This window comes from Notolepis coatsorum (assembly GCF_963971535.1).
Source record: "Notolepis coatsorum genome assembly, chromosome: 5".
Taxonomy (NCBI): domain Eukaryota; kingdom Metazoa; phylum Chordata; class Actinopteri; order Aulopiformes; family Paralepididae; genus Notolepis; species Notolepis coatsorum.
This window is the reverse complement of record NC_140169.1, coordinates 57892328-57915648: the sequence shown is the minus strand read 5'-3', so window position 1 is coordinate 57915648 and position 23321 is coordinate 57892328. Positions and strand designations below refer to the sequence as shown.

The 23321-nt window shown below is 41.6% G+C and overlaps 1 protein-coding gene across 1 annotated transcript in view; it reads right to left on the bottom strand.

Annotated features, from left to right (window-relative positions):
• The window catches only part of LOC311228210 (kinesin-like protein KIF13B), a gene marked incomplete at its 5' end in the record, with an annotated part of 131748 nt that overhangs the window by 106845 nt on the left and 1582 nt on the right, over window positions 1–23321 (bottom strand). The window contains 1 exon segment of the mRNA XM_084314121.1: window positions 16363–16570. Coding sequence (XP_084170247.1) covers window positions 16363–16570 — 208 coding nt within the window.

Sequence of the window (23321 nt, the reverse complement as noted above, 5' to 3'; positions counted from 1 at the left end):
GACTGACCGGAGTAAAGACTTAATGAATAGACTGACCGGAGTAAAGACTCATGAATAGACTGACCGGAGTAAAGACACATGAATAGACTGACCGGAGTAAAGACTCATGAATAGACTGACAGGAGTAAAGACTCATGAATAGACTGACAGCAGTAAAGACACATGAATAGACTGACCGGAGTAAAGACTTAATGAATAGACTGACCGGAGTAAAGACTTAATGAATAGACTGACAGGAGTAAAGACTAATGAATAGACTGACCGGAGTAAAGACTCATGAATAGACTGACAGGAGTAAAGACACATGAATAGACTGACAGCAGTAAAGACACATGAATAGACTGACCGGAGTAAAGACTTAATGAATAGACTGACCGCAGTAAAGACTTAATGAATAGACTGACAGGAGTAAAGACACATGAATAGACTGACCGGAGTAAAGACTCATGAATAGACTGACCGGAGTAAAGACACATGAATAGACTGACCGGAGTAAAGACTTAATGAATAGACTGACCGGAGTAAAGACTCATGAATAGACTGACCAGAGTAAAGACTTAATGAATAGACTGACCGGAGTAAAGACTCATGAATAGACTGACCGGAGTAAAGACTCATGAATAGACTGACCGGAGTAAAGACACATGAATAGACTGACCGGAGTAAAGACTTAATGAATAGACTGACCGGAGTAAAGATACATGAATAGACTGACCTGAGTAAAGACTTAATGAATAGACTGACCGGAGTAAAGACACATGAATAGACTGACCGCAGTAAAGACTTAATGAATAGACTGACTGCAGTAAAGACTCATGAATAGACTGACCGGAGTAAAGACTTAATGAATAGACTGACCGGAGTAAAGACACATGAATAGACTGACCGGAGTAAAGACTTAATGAATAGACTGACCGGAGTAAAGACACATGAATAGACTGACCGCAGTATAGACTGACCGCAGTAAAGACTTAATGAATAGACTGACCGGAGTAAAGACTTAATGAATAGACTGACCGCAGTAAAGACTCATGAATAGACTGACCGGAGTAAAGACACATGAATAGACTGACCGGAGTAAAGACACATGAATAGACTGACCGGAGTAAAGACTTAATGAATAGACTGACCGGAGTAAAGACACATGAATAGACTGACCGCAGTAAAGACACATGACTAGACTGACCGGAGTAAAGACTTAATGAATAGACTGACCGGAGTAAAGACACATGAATAGACTGACCGCAGTAAAGACTCATGAATAGACTGACAGGAGTAAAGACTTAATGAATAGACTGACCGCAGTAAAGACACATGAATAGACTGACCGCAGTAAAGACTCATGAATAGACTGACCGCAGTAAAGACACATGAATAGACTGACCGCAGTAAAGACTCATGAATAGACTGACCGCAGTAAAGACTTAATGAATAGACTGACCGCAGTAAAGACTTAATGAATAGACTGACCGGAGTAAAGACACATGAATAGACTGACCGCAGTAAAGACTCATGAATAGACTGACCGCAGTAAAGACTTAATGAATAGACTGACCGCAGTAAAGACTTAATGAATAGACTGACCGGAGTAAAGACTTAATGAATAGACTGACCGCAGTAAAGACTCATGAATAGACTGACCGGAGTAAAGACACATGAATAGACTGACCGGAGTAAAGACTCATGAATAGACTGACCGGAGTAAAGACTCATGAATAGACTGACCGGAGTAAAGACACATGAATAGACTGACAGGAGTAAAGACACATGAATAGACTGACCGGAGTAAAGACTCATGAATAGACTGACCGGAGTAAAGACACATGAATAGACTGACCGGAGTAAAGACTTAATGAATAGACTGACCGGAGTAAAGACTTAATGAATAGACTGACCGGAGTAAAGACACATGAATAGACTGACCGGAGTAAAGACACATGAATAGACTGACCGCAGTAAAGACTTAATGAATAGACTGACCGGAGTAAAGACTTAATGAATAGACTGACCGGAGTAAAGACTTAATGAATAGACTGACCGCAGTAAAGACTCATGAATAGACTGACCGGAGTAAAGACTCATGAATAGACTGACCGGAGTAAAGACTTAATGAATAGACTGACCGCAGTAAAGACTCATGAATAGACTGACCGGAGTAAAGACTCATGAATAGACTGACCGCAGTAAAGACTCATGAATAGACTGACCGCAGTAAAGACACATGAATAGACTGACAGGAGTAAAGACTTAATGAATAGACTGACCGGAGTAAAGACTTAATGAATAGACTGAACGGAGTAAAGACTTAATGAATAGACTGACCGGAGTAAAGACTCATGAATAGACTGACCGGAGTAAAGACACATGAATAGACTGACAGGAGTAAAGACACATGAATAGACTGACCGGAGTAAAGACTCATGAATAGACTGACCGGAGTAAAGACACATGAATAGACTGACCGGAGTAAAGACTTAATGAATAGACTGACCGGAGTAAAGACTTAATGAATAGACTGACCGGAGTAAAGACACATGAATAGACTGACCGGAGTAAAGACACATGAATAGACTGACCGCAGTAAAGACTTAATGAATAGACTGACCGGAGTAAAGACTTAATGAATAGACTGACCGGAGTAAAGACTTAATGAATAGACTGACCGCAGTAAAGACTCATGAATAGACTGACCGGAGTAAAGACTCATGAATAGACTGACCGGAGTAAAGACTTAATGAATAGACTGACCGGAGTAAAGACTTAATGAATAGACTGACAGGAGTAAAGACTCATGAATAGACTGACCGGAGTAAAGACTCATGAATAGACTGACCGCAGTAAAGACTCATGAATAGACTGACCGCAGTAAAGACACATGAATAGACTGACAGGAGTAAAGACTTAATGAATAGACTGACCGGAGTAAAGACTTAATGAATAGACTGAACGGAGTAAAGACTTAATGAATAGACTGACCGGAGTAAAGACTTAATGAATAGACTGACCGCAGTAAAGACTCATGAATAGACTGACCGGAGTAAAGACACATGAATAGACTGACCGCAGTAAAGACTTAATGAATAGACTGACCGGAGTAAAGACTCATGAATAGACTGACCGGAGTAAAGACACATGAATAGACTGACCGCAGTAAAGACTTAATGAATAGACTGACCAGAGTAAAGACTTAATGAATAGACTGACCGGAGTAAAGACTCATGAATAGACTGACCGCAGTAAAGACTTAATGAATAGACTGACCGGAGTAAAGACTCATGAATAGACTGACCGGAGTAAAGACTCATGAATAGACTGACCGGAGTAAAGACTTAATGAATAGACTGACCGGAGTAAAGACACATGAATAGACTGACCGGAGTAAAGACTCATGAATAGACTGACAGGAGTAAAGACTTAATGAATAGACTGACCGCAGTAAAGACACATGAATAGACTGACCGGAGTAAAGACTTAATGAATAGACTGACCGGAGTAAAGACTCATGAATAGACTGACCTGAGTAAAGACTTAATGAATAGACTGACCGCAGTAAAGACTTAATGAATAGACTGACCGGAGTAAAGACACATGAATAGACTGACCGCAGTAAAGACTTAATGAATAGACTGACCGCAGTAAAGACTTAATGAATAGACTGACCGGAGTAAAGACTTAATGAATAGACTGACCGCAGTAAAGACACATGAATAGACTGACCGGAGTAAAGACTCATGAATAGACTGACAGCAGTAAAGACACATGAATAGACTGACAGCAGTAAAGACTTAATGAATAGACTGACAGGAGTAAAGACACATGAATAGACTGACCGGAGTAAAGACTCATGAATAGACTGACAGGAGTAAAGACTTAATGAATAGACTGACCGGAGTAAAGACACATGAATAGACTGACCGGAGTAAAGACTCATGAATAGACTGACCGGAGTAAAGACACATGAATAGACTGACCGCAGTAAAGACTTAATGAATAGACTGACCGCAGTAAAGACTTAATGAATAGACTGACCGGAGTAAAGACTTAATGAATAGACTGACCGGAGTAAAGACACATGAATAGACTGACCGGAGTAAAGACTCATGAATAGACTGACCGCAGTAAAGACACATGAATAGACTGACCGGAGTAAAGACTCATGAATAGACTGACCGGAGTAAAGACACATGAATAGACTGACCGGAGTAAAGACTCATGAATAGACTGACCGCAGTAAAGACACATGAATAGACTGACCGGAGTAAAGACACATGAATAGACTGACAGCAGTAAAGACACATGAATAGACTGACAGCAGTAAAGACACATGAATAGACTGACCGCAGTAAAGACACATGAATAGACTGACCGGAGTAAAGACTCATGAATAGACTGACCGCAGTAAAGACTCATGAATAGACTGACCGGAGTAAAGACTCATGAATAGACTGACCGCAGTAAAGACTCATGAATAGACTGACCGGAGTAAAGACACATGAATAGACTGACCGGAGTAAAGACTTAATGAATAGACTGACCGGAGTAAAGACTTAATGAATAGACTGACCGGAGTAAAGACTTAATGAATAGACTGACCGGAGTAAAGACTCATGAATAGACTGACCGGAGTAAAGACACATGAATAGACTGACCGGAGTAAAGACTTAATGAATAGACTGACCGGAGTAAAGACTTAATGAATAGACTGACCGCAGTAAAGACTCATGAATAGACTGACAGGAGTAAAGACACATGAATAGACTGACAGGAGTAAAGACACATGAATAGACTGACAGGAGTAAAGACTTAATGAATAGACTGACCGGAGTAAAGACACATGAATAGACTGACCGCAGTAAAGACTTAATGAATAGACTGACCGGAGTAAAGACTTAATGAATAGACTGAACGGAGTAAAGACTCATGAATAGACTGACCGGAGTAAAGACTTAATGAATAGACTGACCGGAGTAAAGACTTAATGAATAGACTGACCGGAGTAAAGACTCATGAATAGACTGACCGCAGTAAAGACTTAATGAATAGACTGACCGGAGTAAAGACTCATGAATAGACTGACCGGAGTAAAGACTTAATGAATAGACTGACCGGAGTAAAGACTTAATGAATAGACTGACCGGAGTAAAGACTCATGAATAGACTGACCGGAGTAAAGACTCATGAATAGACTGACCGGAGTAAAGACACATGAATAGACTGACCGCAGTAAAGACTTAATGAATAGACTGACCGCAGTAAAGACTCATGAATAGACTGACCTGAGTAAAGACTTAATGAATAGACTGACCGGAGTAAAGACACATGAATAGACTGACCGCAGTAAAGACACATGAATAGACTGACCGGAGTAAAGACTCATGAATAGACTGACAGCAGTAAAGACACATGAATAGACTGACAGCAGTAAAGACTTAATGAATAGACTGACAGGAGTAAAGACTCATGAATAGACTGACCGGAGTAAAGACACATGAATAGACTGACCGGAGTAAAGACTTAATGAATAGACTGACAGGAGTAAAGACACATGAATAGACTGACCGGAGTAAAGACTCATGAATAGACTGACCGGAGTAAAGACTTAATGAATAGACTGACCGGAGTAAAGACACATGAATAGACTGACCGCAGTAAAGACTTAATGAATAGACTGACAGGAGTAAAGACTCATGAATAGACTGACCGGAGTAAAGACACATGAATAGACTGACCGGAGTAAAGACACATGAATAGACTGACCGGAGTAAAGACTCATGAATAGACTGACCGCAGTAAAGACACATGAATAGACTGACCGCAGTAAAGACTTAATGAATAGACTGACCGGAGTAAAGACTTAATGAATAGACTGACCGGAGTAAAGACTTAATGAATAGACTGACCGGAGTAAAGACTCATGAATAGACTGACCGGAGTAAAGACTCATGAATAGACTGACCGGAGTAAAGACTTTTTTTTTTTTGATCCACTTTTTCTCCCATTTTTCTATATTTTCTCCCATCCCAATTTCGTATCATCCAATTCAACCCTCCCCTGTCACGAACGCTGTTTCTTGCCTCCCACAAGCCGGCTGCAATGTGGACTAAGTCATACATAGCACAAGTCCCCTCCGGTACTTGAGGTAACAGCAGTCGCATCTTTTCACCTGCGCAGCTCGATCTCTCAGTGTCGAGGAGTAACGCGTGGGAGGCTCACGCTGCCCCCGACACTTCCTGATTCTACTGCGCAGGCGCACCAACCGACCTGTAGGAGTCGCTTGTTCACAACGTTCGATCCCCACCCTTCAGTTTTCCCTCCCCGTAATACGGCCAATGTGTATTACTGCGGACGACCAGCTAAACTGAAAACAATGTGGAGAGCTGGATTCGAACACGCGAATCCTAGCGTCTCCACACTGGTGGCGAGTGCCTTGCCCACTACACCACCTAGCCGCCCCTGACCGGAGTAAAGACTTAATGAATAGACTGACCGGAGTAAAGACTTAATGAATAGACTGACCTGAGTAAAGACTCATGAATAGACTGACCGGAGTAAAGACTCATGAATAGACTGACCGGAGTAAAGACTTAATGAATAGACTGACCGCAGTAAAGACTCATGAATAGACTGACAGGAGTAAAGACTTAATGAATAGACTGACCGGAGTAAAGACTTAATGAATAGACTGTTAATGAATAGACTGACCGGAGTAAAGACTTAATGAATAGACTGACAGGAGTAAAGACTTAATGAATAGACTGACCGGAGTAAAGACTTAATGAATAGACTGACCGCAGTAAAGACTTAATGAATAGACTGACCGGAGTAAAGACACATGAATAGACTGACCGCAGTAAAGACACATGAATAGACTGACCGGAGTAAAGACTCATGAATAGACTGACCGGAGTAAAGACACATGAATAGACTGACCGGAGTAAAGACTCATGAATAGACTGACCGCAGTAAAGACACATGAATAGACTGACCGGAGTAAAGACACATGAATAGACTGACAGCAGTAAAGACACATGAATAGACTGACAGCAGTAAAGACACATGAATAGACTGACCGCAGTAAAGACACATGAATAGACTGACCGGAGTAAAGACTCATGAATAGACTGACCGCAGTAAAGACTCATGAATAGACTGACCGGAGTAAAGACTCATGAATAGACTGACCGCAGTAAAGACTCATGAATAGACTGACCGGAGTAAAGACACATGAATAGACTGACCGGAGTAAAGACTTAATGAATAGACTGACCGGAGTAAAGACTTAATGAATAGACTGACCGGAGTAAAGACTTAATGAATAGACTGACCGGAGTAAAGACTCATGAATAGACTGACCGGAGTAAAGACACATGAATAGACTGACCGGAGTAAAGACTTAATGAATAGACTGACCGGAGTAAAGACTTAATGAATAGACTGACCGCAGTAAAGACTCATGAATAGACTGACAGGAGTAAAGACACATGAATAGACTGACAGGAGTAAAGACACATGAATAGACTGACAGGAGTAAAGACTTAATGAATAGACTGACCGGAGTAAAGACACATGAATAGACTGACCGCAGTAAAGACTTAATGAATAGACTGACCGGAGTAAAGACTTAATGAATAGACTGAACGGAGTAAAGACTCATGAATAGACTGACCGGAGTAAAGACTTAATGAATAGACTGACCGGAGTAAAGACTTAATGAATAGACTGACCGGAGTAAAGACTCATGAATAGACTGACCGCAGTAAAGACTTAATGAATAGACTGACCGGAGTAAAGACTCATGAATAGACTGACCGGAGTAAAGACTTAATGAATAGACTGACCGGAGTAAAGACTTAATGAATAGACTGACCGGAGTAAAGACTCATGAATAGACTGACCGGAGTAAAGACTCATGAATAGACTGACCGGAGTAAAGACACATGAATAGACTGACCGCAGTAAAGACTTAATGAATAGACTGACCGCAGTAAAGACTCATGAATAGACTGACCTGAGTAAAGACTTAATGAATAGACTGACCGGAGTAAAGACACATGAATAGACTGACCGCAGTAAAGACACATGAATAGACTGACCGGAGTAAAGACTCATGAATAGACTGACAGCAGTAAAGACACATGAATAGACTGACAGCAGTAAAGACTTAATGAATAGACTGACAGGAGTAAAGACTCATGAATAGACTGACCGGAGTAAAGACACATGAATAGACTGACCGGAGTAAAGACTTAATGAATAGACTGACAGGAGTAAAGACACATGAATAGACTGACCGGAGTAAAGACTCATGAATAGACTGACCGGAGTAAAGACTTAATGAATAGACTGACCGGAGTAAAGACACATGAATAGACTGACCGCAGTAAAGACTTAATGAATAGACTGACAGGAGTAAAGACTCATGAATAGACTGACCGGAGTAAAGACACATGAATAGACTGACCGGAGTAAAGACACATGAATAGACTGACCGGAGTAAAGACTCATGAATAGACTGACCGCAGTAAAGACACATGAATAGACTGACCGCAGTAAAGACTTAATGAATAGACTGACCGGAGTAAAGACTTAATGAATAGACTGACCGGAGTAAAGACTCATGAATAGACTGACCGGAGTAAAGACTCATGAATAGACTGACCGCAGTAAAGACTTAATGAATAGACTGACCGGAGTAAAGACTTAATGAATAGACTGACCTGAGTAAAGACTCATGAATAGACTGACCGGAGTAAAGACTCATGATTAGACTGACCGGAGTAAAGACTTAATGAATAGACTGACCGCAGTAAAGACTCATGAATAGACTGACAGGAGTAAAGACTTAATGAATAGACTGACCGGAGTAAAGACTTAATGAATAGACTGACCGGAGTAAAGACTTAATGAATAGACTGACCGGAGTAAAGACTTAATGAATAGACTGACAGGAGTAAAGACTTAATGAATAGACTGACCGGAGTAAAGACTTAATGAATAGACTGACCGCAGTAAAGACTTAATGAATAGACTGACCGGAGTAAAGACACATGAATAGACTGACCGCAGTAAAGACTTAATGAATAGACTGACAGGAGTAAAGACTCATGAATAGACTGACCGCAGTAAAGACTTAATGAATAGACTGACAGGAGTAAAGACTAATGAATAGACTGACCGGAGTAAAGACACATGAATAGACTGACCGGAGTAAAGACACATGAATAGACTGACCGGAGTAAAGACTTAATGAATAGACTGACCTGAGTAAAGACTTAATGAATAGACTGACCGGAGTAAAGACACATGAATAGACTGACCGGAGTAAAGACTTAATGAATAGACTGACCGGAGTAAAGACTTAATGAATAGACTGACCGGAGTAAAGACTCATGAATAGACTGACCGGAGTAAAGACTCATGAATAGACTGACCGGAGTAAAGACTTAATGAATAGACTGACCGGAGTAAAGACACATGAATAGACTGACAGGAGTAAAGACTTAATGAATAGACTGACCTGAGTAAAGACTTAATGAATAGACTGACCGCAGTAAAGACTTAATGAATAGACTGACCTGAGTAAAGACTTAATGAATAGACTGACCAGAGTAAAGACTTAATGAATAGACTGACCGGAGTAAAGACTTAATGAATAGACTGACCGGAGTAAAGACTTAATGAATAGACTGACCGGAGTAAAGACACATGAATAGACTGACCGGAGTAAAGACACATGAATAGACTGACCGGAGTAAAGACTTAATGAATAGACTGACCGGAGTAAAGACTTAATGAATAGACTGACCAGAGTAAAGACACATGAATAGACTGACCGGAGTAAAGACACATGAATAGACTGACCGGAGTAAAGACTCATGAATAGACTGACCGGAGTAAAGACTTAATGAATAGACTGACCTGAGTAAAGACTTAATGAATAGACTGACCGGAGTAAAGACACATGAATAGACTGACCGGAGTAAAGACTTAATGAATAGACTGACCGGAGTAAAGACTTAATGAATAGACTGACCGGAGTAAAGACACATGAATAGACTGACCGGAGTAAAGACGCATGAATAGACTGACCGGAGTAAAGACACATGAATAGACTGACCGGAGTAAAGACTTAATGAATAGACTGACCGGAGTAAAGACTTAATGAATAGACTGACCGCAGTAAAGACACATGAATAGACTGACAGGAGTAAAGACTTAATGAATAGACTGACAGGAGTAAAGACTTAATGAATAGACTGACCGCAGTAAAGACTTAATGAATAGACTGACCGCAGTAAAGACTTAATGAATAGACTGACCGGAGTAAAGACACATGAATAGACTGACCGGAGTAAAGACACATGAATAGACTGACAGCAGTAAAGACTCATGAATAGACTGACCGGAGTAAAGACTCATGAATAGACTGACAGCAGTAAAGACTCATGAATAGACTGACCGCAGTAAAGACTTAATGAATAGACTGACAGGAGTAAAGACTTAATGAATAGACTGACCGGAGTAAAGACTCATGAATAGACTGACCGCAGTAAAGACTTAATGAATAGACTGACCGCAGTAAAGACTCATGAATAGACTGACCGGAGTAAAGACTTAATGAATAGACTGACCGGAGTAAAGACACATGAATAGACTGACAGCAGTAAAGACTCATGAATAGACTGACCGGAGTAAAGACTCATGAATAGACTGACCGGAGTAAAGACACATGAATAGACTGACCGGAGTAAAGACTCATGAATAGACTGACCGCAGTAAAGACACATGAATAGACTGACAGCAGTAAAGACACATGAATAGACTGACAGCAGTAAAGACACATGAATAGACTGACCGCAGTAAAGACACATGAATAGACTGACAGCAGTAAAGACACATGAATAGACTGACCGCAGTAAAGACACATGAATAGACTGACCGGAGTAAAGACTCATGAATAGACTGACCGGAGTAAAGACTCATGAATAGACTGACAGGAGTAAAGACTCATGAATAGACTGACCGCAGTAAAGACACATGAATAGACTGACCGGAGTAAAGACTCATGAATAGACTGACCGGAGTAAAGACTCATGAATAGACTGACAGGAGTAAAGACTCATGAATAGACTGACCGCAGTAAAGACTCATGAATAGACTGACCGGAGTAAAGACACATGAATAGACTGACCGGAGTAAAGACTTAATGAATAGACTGACAGGAGTAAAGACTTAATGAATAGACTGACCGGAGTAAAGACACATGAATAGACTGACAGGAGTAAAGACACATGAATAGACTGACCGCAGTAAAGACTTAATGAATAGACTGACCGGAGTAAAGACTTAATGAATAGACTGACAGGAGTAAAGACTCATGAATAGACTGACCGGAGTAAAGACACATGAATAGACTGACCGGAGTAAAGACTTAATGAATAGACTGACCGGAGTAAAGACACATGAATAGACTGACCGGAGTAAAGACTTAATGAATAGACTGACCGGAGTAAAGACACATGAATAGACTGACCGCAGTAAAGACTCATGAATAGACTGACCGGAGTAAAGACACATGAATAGACTGACGGCAGTAAAGACTTAATGAATAGACTGACAGGAGTAAAGACTCATGAATAGACTGACCGCAGTAAAGACTCATGAATAGACTGACCGCAGTAAAGACTCATGAATAGACTGACCGGAGTAAAGACACATGAATAGACTGACAGGAGTAAAGACACATGAATAGACTGACCGCAGTAAAGACACATGAATAGACTGACCGCAGTAAAGACTTAATGAATAGACTGACAGGAGTAAAGACTCATGAATAGACTGACCGGAGTAAAGACTCATGAATAGACTGACCGCAGTAAAGACTCATGAATAGACTGACCGGAGTAAAGACACATGAATAGACTGACCGCAGTAAAGACTTAATGAATAGACTGACCGGAGTAAAGACTTAATGAATAGACTGACCGCAGTAAAGACACATGAATAGACTGACCGCAGTAAAGACACATGAATAGACTGACCGGAGTAAAGACTTAATGAATAGACTGACCGGAGTAAAGACTTAATGAATAGACTGACCGGAGTAAAGACACATGAATAGACTGACCGCAGTAAAGACTTAATGAATAGACTGACCGGAGTAAAGACTTAATGAATAGACTGACCGGAGTAAAGACTTAATGAATAGACTGACCGGAGTAAAGACTCATGAATAGACTGACCGGAGTAAAGACTTAATGAATAGCCTGACCGGAGTAAAGACACATGAATAGACTGACCGGAGTAAAGACTTAATGAATAGACTGACCGCAGTAAAGACACATGAATAGACTGACCGGAGTAAAGACTTAATGAATAGACTGACCGGAGTAAAGACTCATGAATAGACTGACCTGAGTAAAGACTTAATGAATAGACTGACCGCAGTAAAGACTTAATGAATAGACTGACCGCAGTAAAGACTCATGAATAGACTGACCTGAGTAAAGACTTAATGAATAGACTGACCGCAGTAAAGACTTAATGAATAGACTGACCGCAGTAAAGACTTAATGAATAGACTGACCGCAGTAAAGACTTAATGAATAGACTGACCGGAGTAAAGACTTAATGAATAGACTGACCGGAGTAAAGACTCATGAATAGACTGACCGGAGTAAAGACTTAATGAATAGACTGACCGGAGTAAAGACTCATGAATAGACTGAACGGAGTAAAGACTTAATGAATAGACTGACAGGAGTAAAGACTCATGAATAGACTGACCTGAGTAAAGACTTAATGAATAGACTGACCGGAGTAAAGACTCATGAATAGACTGACCGGAGTAAAGACTTAATGAATAGACTGACCGGAGTAAAGACTCATGAATAGACTGACCGGAGTAAAGACTTAATGAATAGACTGACCGCAGTAAAGACTTAATGAATAGACTGACCGGAGTAAAGACTTAATGAATAGACTGACCGGAGTAAAGACTTAATGAATAGACTGACCGGAGTAAAGACTCATGAATAGACTGACCGGAGTAAAGACTTAATGAATAGACTGACCGGAGTAAAGACACATGAATAGACTGACCGGAGTAAAGACTTAATGAATAGACTGACCTGAGTAAAGACTTAATGAATAGACTGACCGGAGTAAAGACTTAATGAATAGACTGACCTGAGTAAAGACTTAATGAATAGACTGACAGCAGTAAAGACTTAATGAATAGACTGACCGGAGTAAAGACTTAATGACTAGACTGACCGCAGTAAAGACACATGAATAGACTGACCGGAGTAAAGACTTAATGACTAGACTGACCGCAGTAAAGACACATGAATAGACTGACCGGAGTAAAGACTTAATGAATAGACTGACCGGAGTAAAGACTTAATGACTAGACTGACCGCAGTAAAGACACATGAATAGACTGACCGGAGTAAAGACTCATGAATAGACTGACCGGAGTAAAGACACATGAATAGACTGACAGCAGTAAAGACACATGAATAGACTGACAGGAGTAAAGACTCATGAATAGACTGACCGGAGTAAAGACTTAATGAATAGACTGACCGGAGTAAAGACACATGAATAGACTGACCGGAGTAAAGACTTAATGAATAGACTGACCGGAGTAAAGACTTAATGAATAGACTGACAGGAGTAAAGACTTAATGAATAGACTGACCGGAGTAAAGACTTAATGAATAGACTGACCGGAGTAAAGACTCATGAATAGACTGACCGGAGTAAAGACTCATGAATAGACTGACCGGAGTAAAGACTCATGAATAGACTGACCGCAGTAAAGACACATGAATAGACTGACAGGAGTAAAGACACATGAATAGACTGACAGCAGTAAAGACTCATGAATAGACTGACCGGAGTAAAGACTCATGAATAGACTGACCGGAGTAAAGACTCATGAATAGACTGACCGGAGTAAAGACACATGAATAGACTGACCGGAGTAAAGACACATGAATAGACTGACCGGAGTAAAGACACATGAATAGACTGACCGGAGTAAAGACACATGAATAGACTGACAGGAGTAAAGACACATGAATAGACTGACAGCAGTAAAGACTCATGAATAGACTGACCGGAGTAAAGACTAATGAATAGACTGACCGGAGTAAAGACACATGAATAGACTGACCGGAGTAAAGACACATGAATAGACTGACCGGAGTAAAGACACATGAATAGACTGACCGGAGTAAAGACTTAATGAATAGACTGACCGGAGTAAAGACTTAATGAATAGACTGACCGGAGTAAAGACTTAATGAATAGACTGACCGGAGTAAAGACTTAATGAATAGACTGACCGGAGTAAAGACACATGAATAGACTGACCGGAGTAAAGACTTAATGAATAGACTGACCGCAGTAAAGACTTAATGAATAGACTGACCGCAGTAAAGACTTAATGAATAGACTGACCGGAGTAAAGACTTAATGAATAGACTGACCGGAGTAAAGACTTAATGAATAGACTGACCGGAGTAAAGACTTAATGAATAGACTGACAGGAGTAAAGACTCATGAATACCTTCATAGACTGACAGTGTGTGTGTGTCCATCTGAGTCCGTCTGTGTGTGTGTGTCTCTGTGCGTGTCTGTGTGTGTCTCTGTGTGTGTGTGTGTGTCTCTGTGTGTGTCTCTGTGTGTGTCTCTGTGTGTGTGTGTGTGTGTATGTTTCTCTGTGTGTGTGTCGCTGTGTGTGTGTGTCTCTGTGTGTGTATGTGTGTCTCTGTGTGTGTGTGTGTGTGTCTCTGTGTGTGTGTCTCTGTGTGTGTGTCTCTGTGTGTCTCTGTATGTGTCTGTGTGTGCATGTGTGTGCATGTGTGTCTGCATGTGTGTCTGTGTGTGTGTCTCTGTGTGTCTCTGTGTGTGTGTGTGTGTGTGTGTCTCTGTGTGTCTCTCTCTCTGTGTGTCTATGTGTGTGTCTCTCTCTGTGTGTGTGTCTCTGTGTGTGTGTCTCTCTCCGTGTGTGTCTCTGTGTGTCTGTGTGTGTCTCTGTGTGTGTGTCTCTCTCTATGTGTGTCTCTGTGTGTGTGTCTCTCTCTGTGTGTGTCTCTGTGTGTGTGTCTCTCTCTGTGTGTGTCTCTGTGTGTGTCTCTATCTCTGTGTGTGTCTCTGTGTGTCTCTGTGTGTCTCTCTGTGTGTTTCTCTGTGTGTGTGTGTCTCTGTGTGTCTCTGTGTGTGTCTCTCTCTGTGTGTGTCTCTCTCTCTCTGTGTGTGTCTCTGTGTGTGTCTCTATCTCTGTGTGTGTCTCTGTGTGTCTCTGTGTGTCTCTCTGTGTGTTTCTCTGTGTGTGTGTGTCTCTGTGTGTCTCTGTGTGTGTCTCTCTCTGTGTGTGTCTCTCTCTCTGTGTGTGTCTCTGTGTGTCTCTCTCTCTGTGTGTCTCTGTGTGTCTGTGTCTCTGTGTCTCTGTGTGTGTGTGTCTCTGTATGTGTGTGTCTCTGTGTGTGTGTCTCTATGTGTGTGTCTCTCTCTGTGTGTCTCTCTGTGTGTGTCTCTGTGTGTGTGTGTCTCTCTGTGTGTGTCTCTCTGTGTGTGTGTGTCTCTGTGTGTGTCTCTGTGTGTGTCTCTCTCTGTGTGTGTCTCTGTGTGTCTCTCTCTGTGTGTGTCTCTGTGTGTGTGTGTCTCTGTGTGTGTGTGTCTCTCTCTGTGTGTGTCTCTCTCTCTGTGTGAGTCTCTGTGTGTGTCTCTCTGTGTGTGTCTCTGTGTGTGTCTCTCTCTGTGTGTGTCTCTCTCTGTGTGTCTCTGTGTGTGTCTCTCTCTGTGTGTCTCTCTCTGTGTGTCTCTGTGTGTGTCTCTCTCTGTGTGTGTCTCTCTCTGTGTGTCTCTGTGTGTGTCTCTCTCTGTGTGTCTCTCTCTGTGTGTCTCTGTGTGTGTCTCTGTGTGTCTCTGTGTGTCTCTGTGTGTGTGTGTGTCTCTGTGTCTTTCTCTGTGTGTGTCTCTCTCTGTGTCTCTCTCTGTGTGTGTCTCTGTGTGTGTGTCTGTGTGTGTGTCTCTGTGTGTGTGTGTGTGTGTGTGTGTGTCTCTGTGTGTGTGTGTCTCTGTGTGTGTCTCTGTGTGTGTGTGTCTCTGTGTGTGTGTCTGTGTGTGTGTCTCTGTGTGTGTGTGTGTGTGTGTGTGTGTGTGTGTGTGTGTGTGTGTCTCTGTGTGTGTGTGTCTCTGTGTGTGTCTCTGTGTGTGTGTGTCTCTGTGTGTGTCTGTGTGTGTGTCTCTGTGTGTGTGTGTGTGTGTGTCTCTGTGTGTGTGTGTGTGTGTGTCTCTGTGTGTGTGTGTCTCTGTGTGTGTCTCTGTGTGTGTGTGTCTCTGTGTGTGTACCTCTGCCTCCGTCAGCTGCTCTCTCAGCCTCTCCACCTCCTCCCGCAGATCCCTGATGATGCGAGCGTTGGGGTCCTCGTTCACCACGGCGTGGTTCACGATGCTCTTGGCGCGGTCGGCGTAGCGCAGCGTCGACAGCGTCTCGTCGTAGTTGTCGGCCGACGGGCTCACCGTGGCGATCATGGCCGTACGGCTGTTCCCGCCCAGGCTGTCCTGGAGGAGGGGGGGGTTTAAGAGAGAGGACCAATCAGTGAGGAGGGGAGGGGTTTAAGAGAGAAGACCAATCAAGATACAAGATACAAGATACAAGATACTTTAATGCCACACAACAATGGTTGGTGGTAATTGTTTTCAGTTCAGATTGTTAAGCACTGATTACATCAAACATGAAACAGACATCAAACATCAAAAACGTCAAAAACGCCCCCCCTCCCACCTCCCAATCCCACAATAAATACATATATACATAAATACATATAGGACAGTCACGGTAACAGTGTCAGTCAGTGACAGATGCTTGCCCGTCTGTGCAAAGGGGGGCGGGCCAGGGTGTTCAGTGTTCGGACTGCTGTGGGGAAAAAACTGTTTGTGAAGCGTGTGTGTCTGGTTAGGATGGACCGGTAGCGACCTGAGGGCATGCGCTGGAATAAGTGGTGTGCTGGGTGAGAGGGGTCGTTGACTATTTTACCAGAGCGGGTGACTGTGCGTGAGGTGTAGATGGAGTCCAGAGAGGGGAGGGGGCAGCCAATTATTTTGGAGGCTGTCTTTGTATTTTATTTTTTTATTATTTTTTAAACAAACATATAAACAAACATGACAACACACGATAAGATATACAAGCATTAATTGTCAGGGCACATCCAATGAGATCACATTTTAGTTAGTTGTCTTATATAAGATATACCCATAATACCTGTTATCTAAAAAAAAAACGACACACATATGCTCCAGCTCGAACCCCCCCCTCCCGGACCCCACCTTGAGAAGTACCTCCATTATCCCTCGCACCTAACCAGACACTACCATTATAAGCTAGCTTTTATTCTCTCCACCACTTCTAACCACACTGACATTTTGGATTCATTGAGACCCAGAATTCTTGCTGTAGATATTTCATGGTAAATTACATCGAGATATGTAAGAAACCAAACTTTACGGCACATTTTTTCCGGTTGAAACCAGCGTGATGCGATCAGCTTTTTGGCTACTGTGATACCCGATAAAACCAATCTCTTTAGCTGTGGATTCACTGCAAACTCAAAAACATCATTCAATAGTAATACCGAGGGGTGTACAGGTATATTCCAAGATACGAGTTTTGATATTTGTTGGGTCACATCTTTCCAGAATGCCTTAACTGGTGAGCAGTCCCAATACATGTGCATAAATGTCCCTTCGTCCCCATTTGTACATTGGGTGCATTTGGAATCTTGTTTAAGCCCCATTCGGCACAGTCTTATAGGAGTCAAGTATGTCCTGTGAATATAGTTAAGATTGATTTGTTGATGATCCGGGTTCCTTGATGTAAGTCGGACATTTGCCCAGGCTCCTTGCCAATCAAAGTCATTTTCCAGGTCTGGTATATCCCTCCTCCAGACAGAGTCAAGTTGGAGGGTTTCATACGAGGACGTTAGTAATTGATGATAAAATTCTGAAACAAAACCTCTCGATGTCTCTCTTGCGTAGAAGAATTTGTGGTATCTGTGGTGTTCAATTGGTCTGTCTAATGGAACACCGTGAGACTTCAAACATAGCTCTAACTGTTTGTGAAAGAGCCATGTGGACTTGGTGAGATTACATTTTTTGCGTATTTCTTTATCACTACAAAAACCCTGTTTGTTAAAAACATCCCCTAATGAGTGTATGCCTTGCTCTTCCCATATAGGGAATCTTATAGGTCGTTTTCCAATTAAGAGAGCATTGTTATTGAATAAGGGAGTATGATTGTGCCATTTTTGTGGGTTAGGATTTTTTTTTTGTGATTCACGCCATATCCGGATTGCATGAGTAATTATGGGGCCAAATTTTCGTTCACAGTGCTTGATTGGTAGTTTAGTGTATGCTATGTCCTTCAGTCTATGTGGGGCTACTATGTTTTCTTCTATTTTTCTCCAGGATGCTAATGCTTGGGAGTCAAACCATGTTGTCAATGGACTTAATGTGTACGCCTTAAAATATAGGAAAAAATCTGGAAATGCCATGCCACCATCTGCTTTATTTCTCTGTGCGGTGGATCTTTTTATACGTGGTGGTTTGTTATTCCAAATAAATTTGTATGTGGAGGAGTGTAATCTTTTCCAGTAACCCTCTGGAGGGGGTAACGGTAGCATTGAACAGAAGAAGTTGATTTTAGGTAGAACATCCATCTTAACTATTGATATCCGTGCTTGTACTGTGTTTTTAAGTTTTGCCCATCTATCAAGGTCGTCTTTGATTTTGTTTTGGATTTTTGTGTAGTTGTGCTTCACCGTTTGTCTTATGGTAGGGAATATTTCCACTCCCAAGCATCTGAAATGTTTTACCATCGGTATCTGTCCTGGGAGGGTTGTATCTTTTTTTGCAGGGGTGTTAAGTGGAAGGAAAGCCGACTTCGGCCAATTTATCTTAAATCCCGATAAATCACCAAAGTCCTCAATCAACTTGAGCAGATGAGGCAATGTGGTGTTGGGGTTTTGCATGAACAATATTACATCGTCCGCATATAAACTAATTTTTTGTTGTGTGCCCTTGATTACGATTGGTTCTATGGATTGGGATTGTCTTATATATTGTGCTAAAGGCTCTAATGATAGATTGAACAGTCCGGGACTAAGAGGACAACCCTGTCTGGCAGAGCGTGATACCGGAAATATTTCGGAGATGATTGTGCCTGTTGTAATCATGGCCGATGGGTCTTTGTATAATACTTTAATCATAACCCCATCCTTTCTAGCACTGCCCACAGATACGTCCATTCCAGCCTGTCAAAGGCCTTCATAGCATCCAGGGACAGCATCGCCTTAGGTATGGTGTCCTCCTTGTCGGCATCAAGTACGTGCAGTATTCGTCTTATGTTCTCAGTGATCAGGCGGCCTCCTATGAAGCCAGTTTGGTCCGGGTGAACTAAAGACGTCATATGCTTTTGTAATCTGATGGCTAATACCTTAGAGTACAGTTTGATATCTGTTCCGAGGAGGCTTAAAGGTCTATAACTACCGCACTCGTTGGGGTCTTTGTCTTTTTTAAGGAGGACTGTTATGAGTGCAATATTGTCATTCTTATGGAAGTTCCCCTCCTTGACTGAGTATAAGATCATATTTAGTAATAAGGGGCCAATTATGTCCCAACAAGAAAGGTACATTTCTGATGGGAAACCGTCTCTTCCAGGAGCCTTACCACTTTTCATTGCGGTTATGGCCTTCTTGAGTTCCTCTAGTGTGATCGGTGTTTCTAACTGTTTAGCGTCATCCTCTGAAAGTTTAGGGAGAATAATTTGATTAAGAAATGTGTCCATTTTGTTTTGATCGAAGGTCGTTTCTGATTTATATAAGTCGGAGTAGAATACTTTGAATGTATCGTTTATTTTTACAGGATCTGTTACAAGTACTTGTTGTGCTCTAATGGTAGTTATATCTGCAAATGTTGCATTAATTCTTAATCGCATGGCTAATAGGTGGCTGGGTTTGGAACCATGGGAGTACTGCTGTTGTCTTGTGCTGCGTATTTGTATTTCCGATTGTTGTCTGTATATGGCATTGATCTCTAATTTTAGTACGTTAACTTGATTTTCTAGTCGAGTTGAGTTGTTGTATTTTAGAGAATTAAATAACGTTGAGTAAAGCGTTTCCAGCTCAGCCAGTTTTGTGCATTGATTCTTGCGCATTTTGGAGGAAAAGCTATCCGTGAAATCTTTGATCATTCCCTTTACCGACATCCATATTATTCTGGGGTCTTGCACCGAGTTTGCATTCTCCCGTTGGAATACTATAAGAGCTTCTTTGAGTTGTGTAATGAATTCTTTGTTATTAAGCAGCAACGAGTTAAATCGCCATCTTGGGGCTCGGGAGGACAGTATACCAAATGTACCTTTAAGGAGTAAATAACAGTGATCTGATAGTGCGTTGGGTATCATTTCCACTTCATAATTATCAAATAGTCTCTGTGATGCAAAGACATAATCTATTCTGGATAGTGTATTATGTCTCGCAGATCGACAAGAGTACTTTCGGGTCGTGGGATTAAGTAACCGCCATAAGTCATTTACACCTGTAATCTTCGACCAATCCTTTAATGCCTTCGATGAATTCTTTTGTTCGCTGGAAAAGGCGAGGTAAGATTTGTCCATCCTTGGGTTCCAGATGGCATTAAAATCCGCTCCTATTATAAATGAGTAATCGGGAATGTCTAACATTGCATTGGTTAGTGTAGTGAAGAAATCTTCTTCGTACAAATTTGGGGCGTATACCGCTATCAACGCTATTTTCCTGTTCTTATGTTCAATCTTAGCTATAGTTATCCGACCTTCTACATCAGACCATACTCCCTTTAGTACAATATTCAACTTACGTTTAACGACTATGGCTACACCCCGAGTTCTCGTACCAATAGAAGAGTGACTGATATTATGGTATATGTTGTCCGCTAATTTATCTATGTCTTTCCCTAGAATGTGCGTTTCGCTTAGCAGAGCAATGTCCACATGTTCTTTTTTCATCAGTGTGAGCACGCTTTTGCGTTTGAGTTGGTTATTTATTCCCCCGGTGTTCCATATCATTATATTCAAACTAGCCATAGTCTATACATGTTGCATTGTAATTTTTGGTAATGCTTCTAGAGTGCGAGGCAATAATAGATATACATCCCACTAGTGAGGTCCCGTTGAGAGCCGAGCTTAAAAACATACATATATACAAATAAAAATCCCCTACCCTTCCCTCCCACCGAGAGTCGTACAGGATTGTGTTCCATGAACACAACCTTTGCGTATGACTCCCTCCCTTGCACCACCGGATATCCCAGAATGATCCAGTTATCCTTAACATTTCTATGTATACCATAGGATCTAACACTCTAAATTCTACCATAAGTAGAATGTCGACTGTGGCTTGGCCACTTTCCCGTAAAAATAAATAAATAAAAATTTAAATGAGATAAAACTAAAAATAAAGACCAAAAATAAGCTTCAATTGTCATGCTAATCACTTACATTTTATATGAACTTGTGTAATTTATAGTAACCCATGAATAATATGAAGGTATTGAACTGAAGAGAGAGCCTCAATAAATCAGAGAGAGCGGATGAAACAAGTAAAAGGAAGAGAACATTAACTTAGATCTTAAAAGAGCATTGCTATGCTTAAACATCTAAAGTATAAATTGGAGAAGTAGTGGAATTATTTCCCATTAATAAAAAAACAGTTTTTAAATACGTATATGCAGCATTTCCCCTGACCGGGGGTGGGCGATGATCGTTGTGTAGAGTGATCTTTCAGCCGGCCGGCTATGATGGTTCTGTGGTTCTGCATCTAGATAGCTGTTGATTATTCCCCCGAGGGGCTTCTGGTAGAGTGAATGACCACGTATTGCTGATATTCCAGAATGTTCCATATATCAAAGAATGCTTCGATGTTCTAGATTATTCCAATATGTCATTTTTACATTGTTTGAATGTTCCAGTATGTTCTGGAGTGTTCCAATCTTGAATCCAATATGTCCGCAATAATATAAACTCGTCGGGGAAAGCATTCAAAAACTCTGAGCACGTAGGTCTCTCTGTCCCAAATCCTCGGTTATTAAAGATTGAACTATATGGTGACCTTGCATAACTGAGATTAAAAGGCCATTTATACACTATTCTGCGTGTTGTGCAGACAAGAATTTGGCTGCTTCTTCAGGCGAGTTGAGGAGAACCCTTGCTCCTTGTTTATCGACAATGCGAAGTATTGCAGGGTATATTAGTAGGGGTCTGTATTTCTCCAGGTATAGTTGAGACATCACCGTCTTGAACTTGGCACGCAGTTCCACTACATCACGACAATAATCTTCAAAGCAGTGTATTGGTACCTCCATGTATTTCAGATTGCCTTTCATCCTGCGAGTTTCACGAATAATCATTTCTTTTATTCTGACTTGGCGCAGTATAACCAATATCACTCTGGGCTTAGCGTTATTGCCAATGGAGCGGGTCCCCAATCTGAAGCACTGTTCCACCTCTGGTATTTTAGGAAGGATCTCTGTTCCCAAGATTTTCTGTAATTCTGTGGCAAACTCTTTGGAGGCTGTCTTGATGATGCGTTGGAGTTTGTGTTTGGTGTGTTTGTCAGTGGAACCGTACCAGACTGTAATGGATGAGGTGAGGATACTTTGAATTATGGCAGTGTAATCAGTGAGGAGGGGAGGGGAGGGGTTTAAGAGAGAGGACCAATCAGCGAGGCGACTCGGGGAGGAGTTTAATAGAGAGAGGACCAATTAGCGATGTGAGAAGGGGAGGGTTTTAATAGAGAGAGGACCAATCAGTGATGTGAGGAGGGGAGGGGTTTAATAGAGAGAGGACCAATCAGCGACGTGAGCGGAACAAACGGGGAAGCCCCAGCAGCGAAGATAATGACGTGTTTGAATTCTCTAGCTTTCCACCCTCCAACATGCACCCTCTACTGAATCTAGAAATCAGAGAGAGAACCCTCCAACATGCACCCTCTACTGAATCTAGAAATCAGAGAGAACCCTCCAACATGCACCCTCTACTGAATCTAGAAATCAGAGAGAGAATCCTCCAACATGCACCATCTACTGAATCTAGAAATCAGAGAGAATCCTCCAACATGCACCCTCTACTGAATCTAGAAATCAGAGAGAGAATCCTCCAACATGCACCCTCTACTGAATCTAGAAATCAGAGAGAGAATCCTCCAACATGCACCCTCTACTGAAAATCTAGAAATCAGAGAGAGAATCCTCCAATTAGTGACTTCGCTTGGATG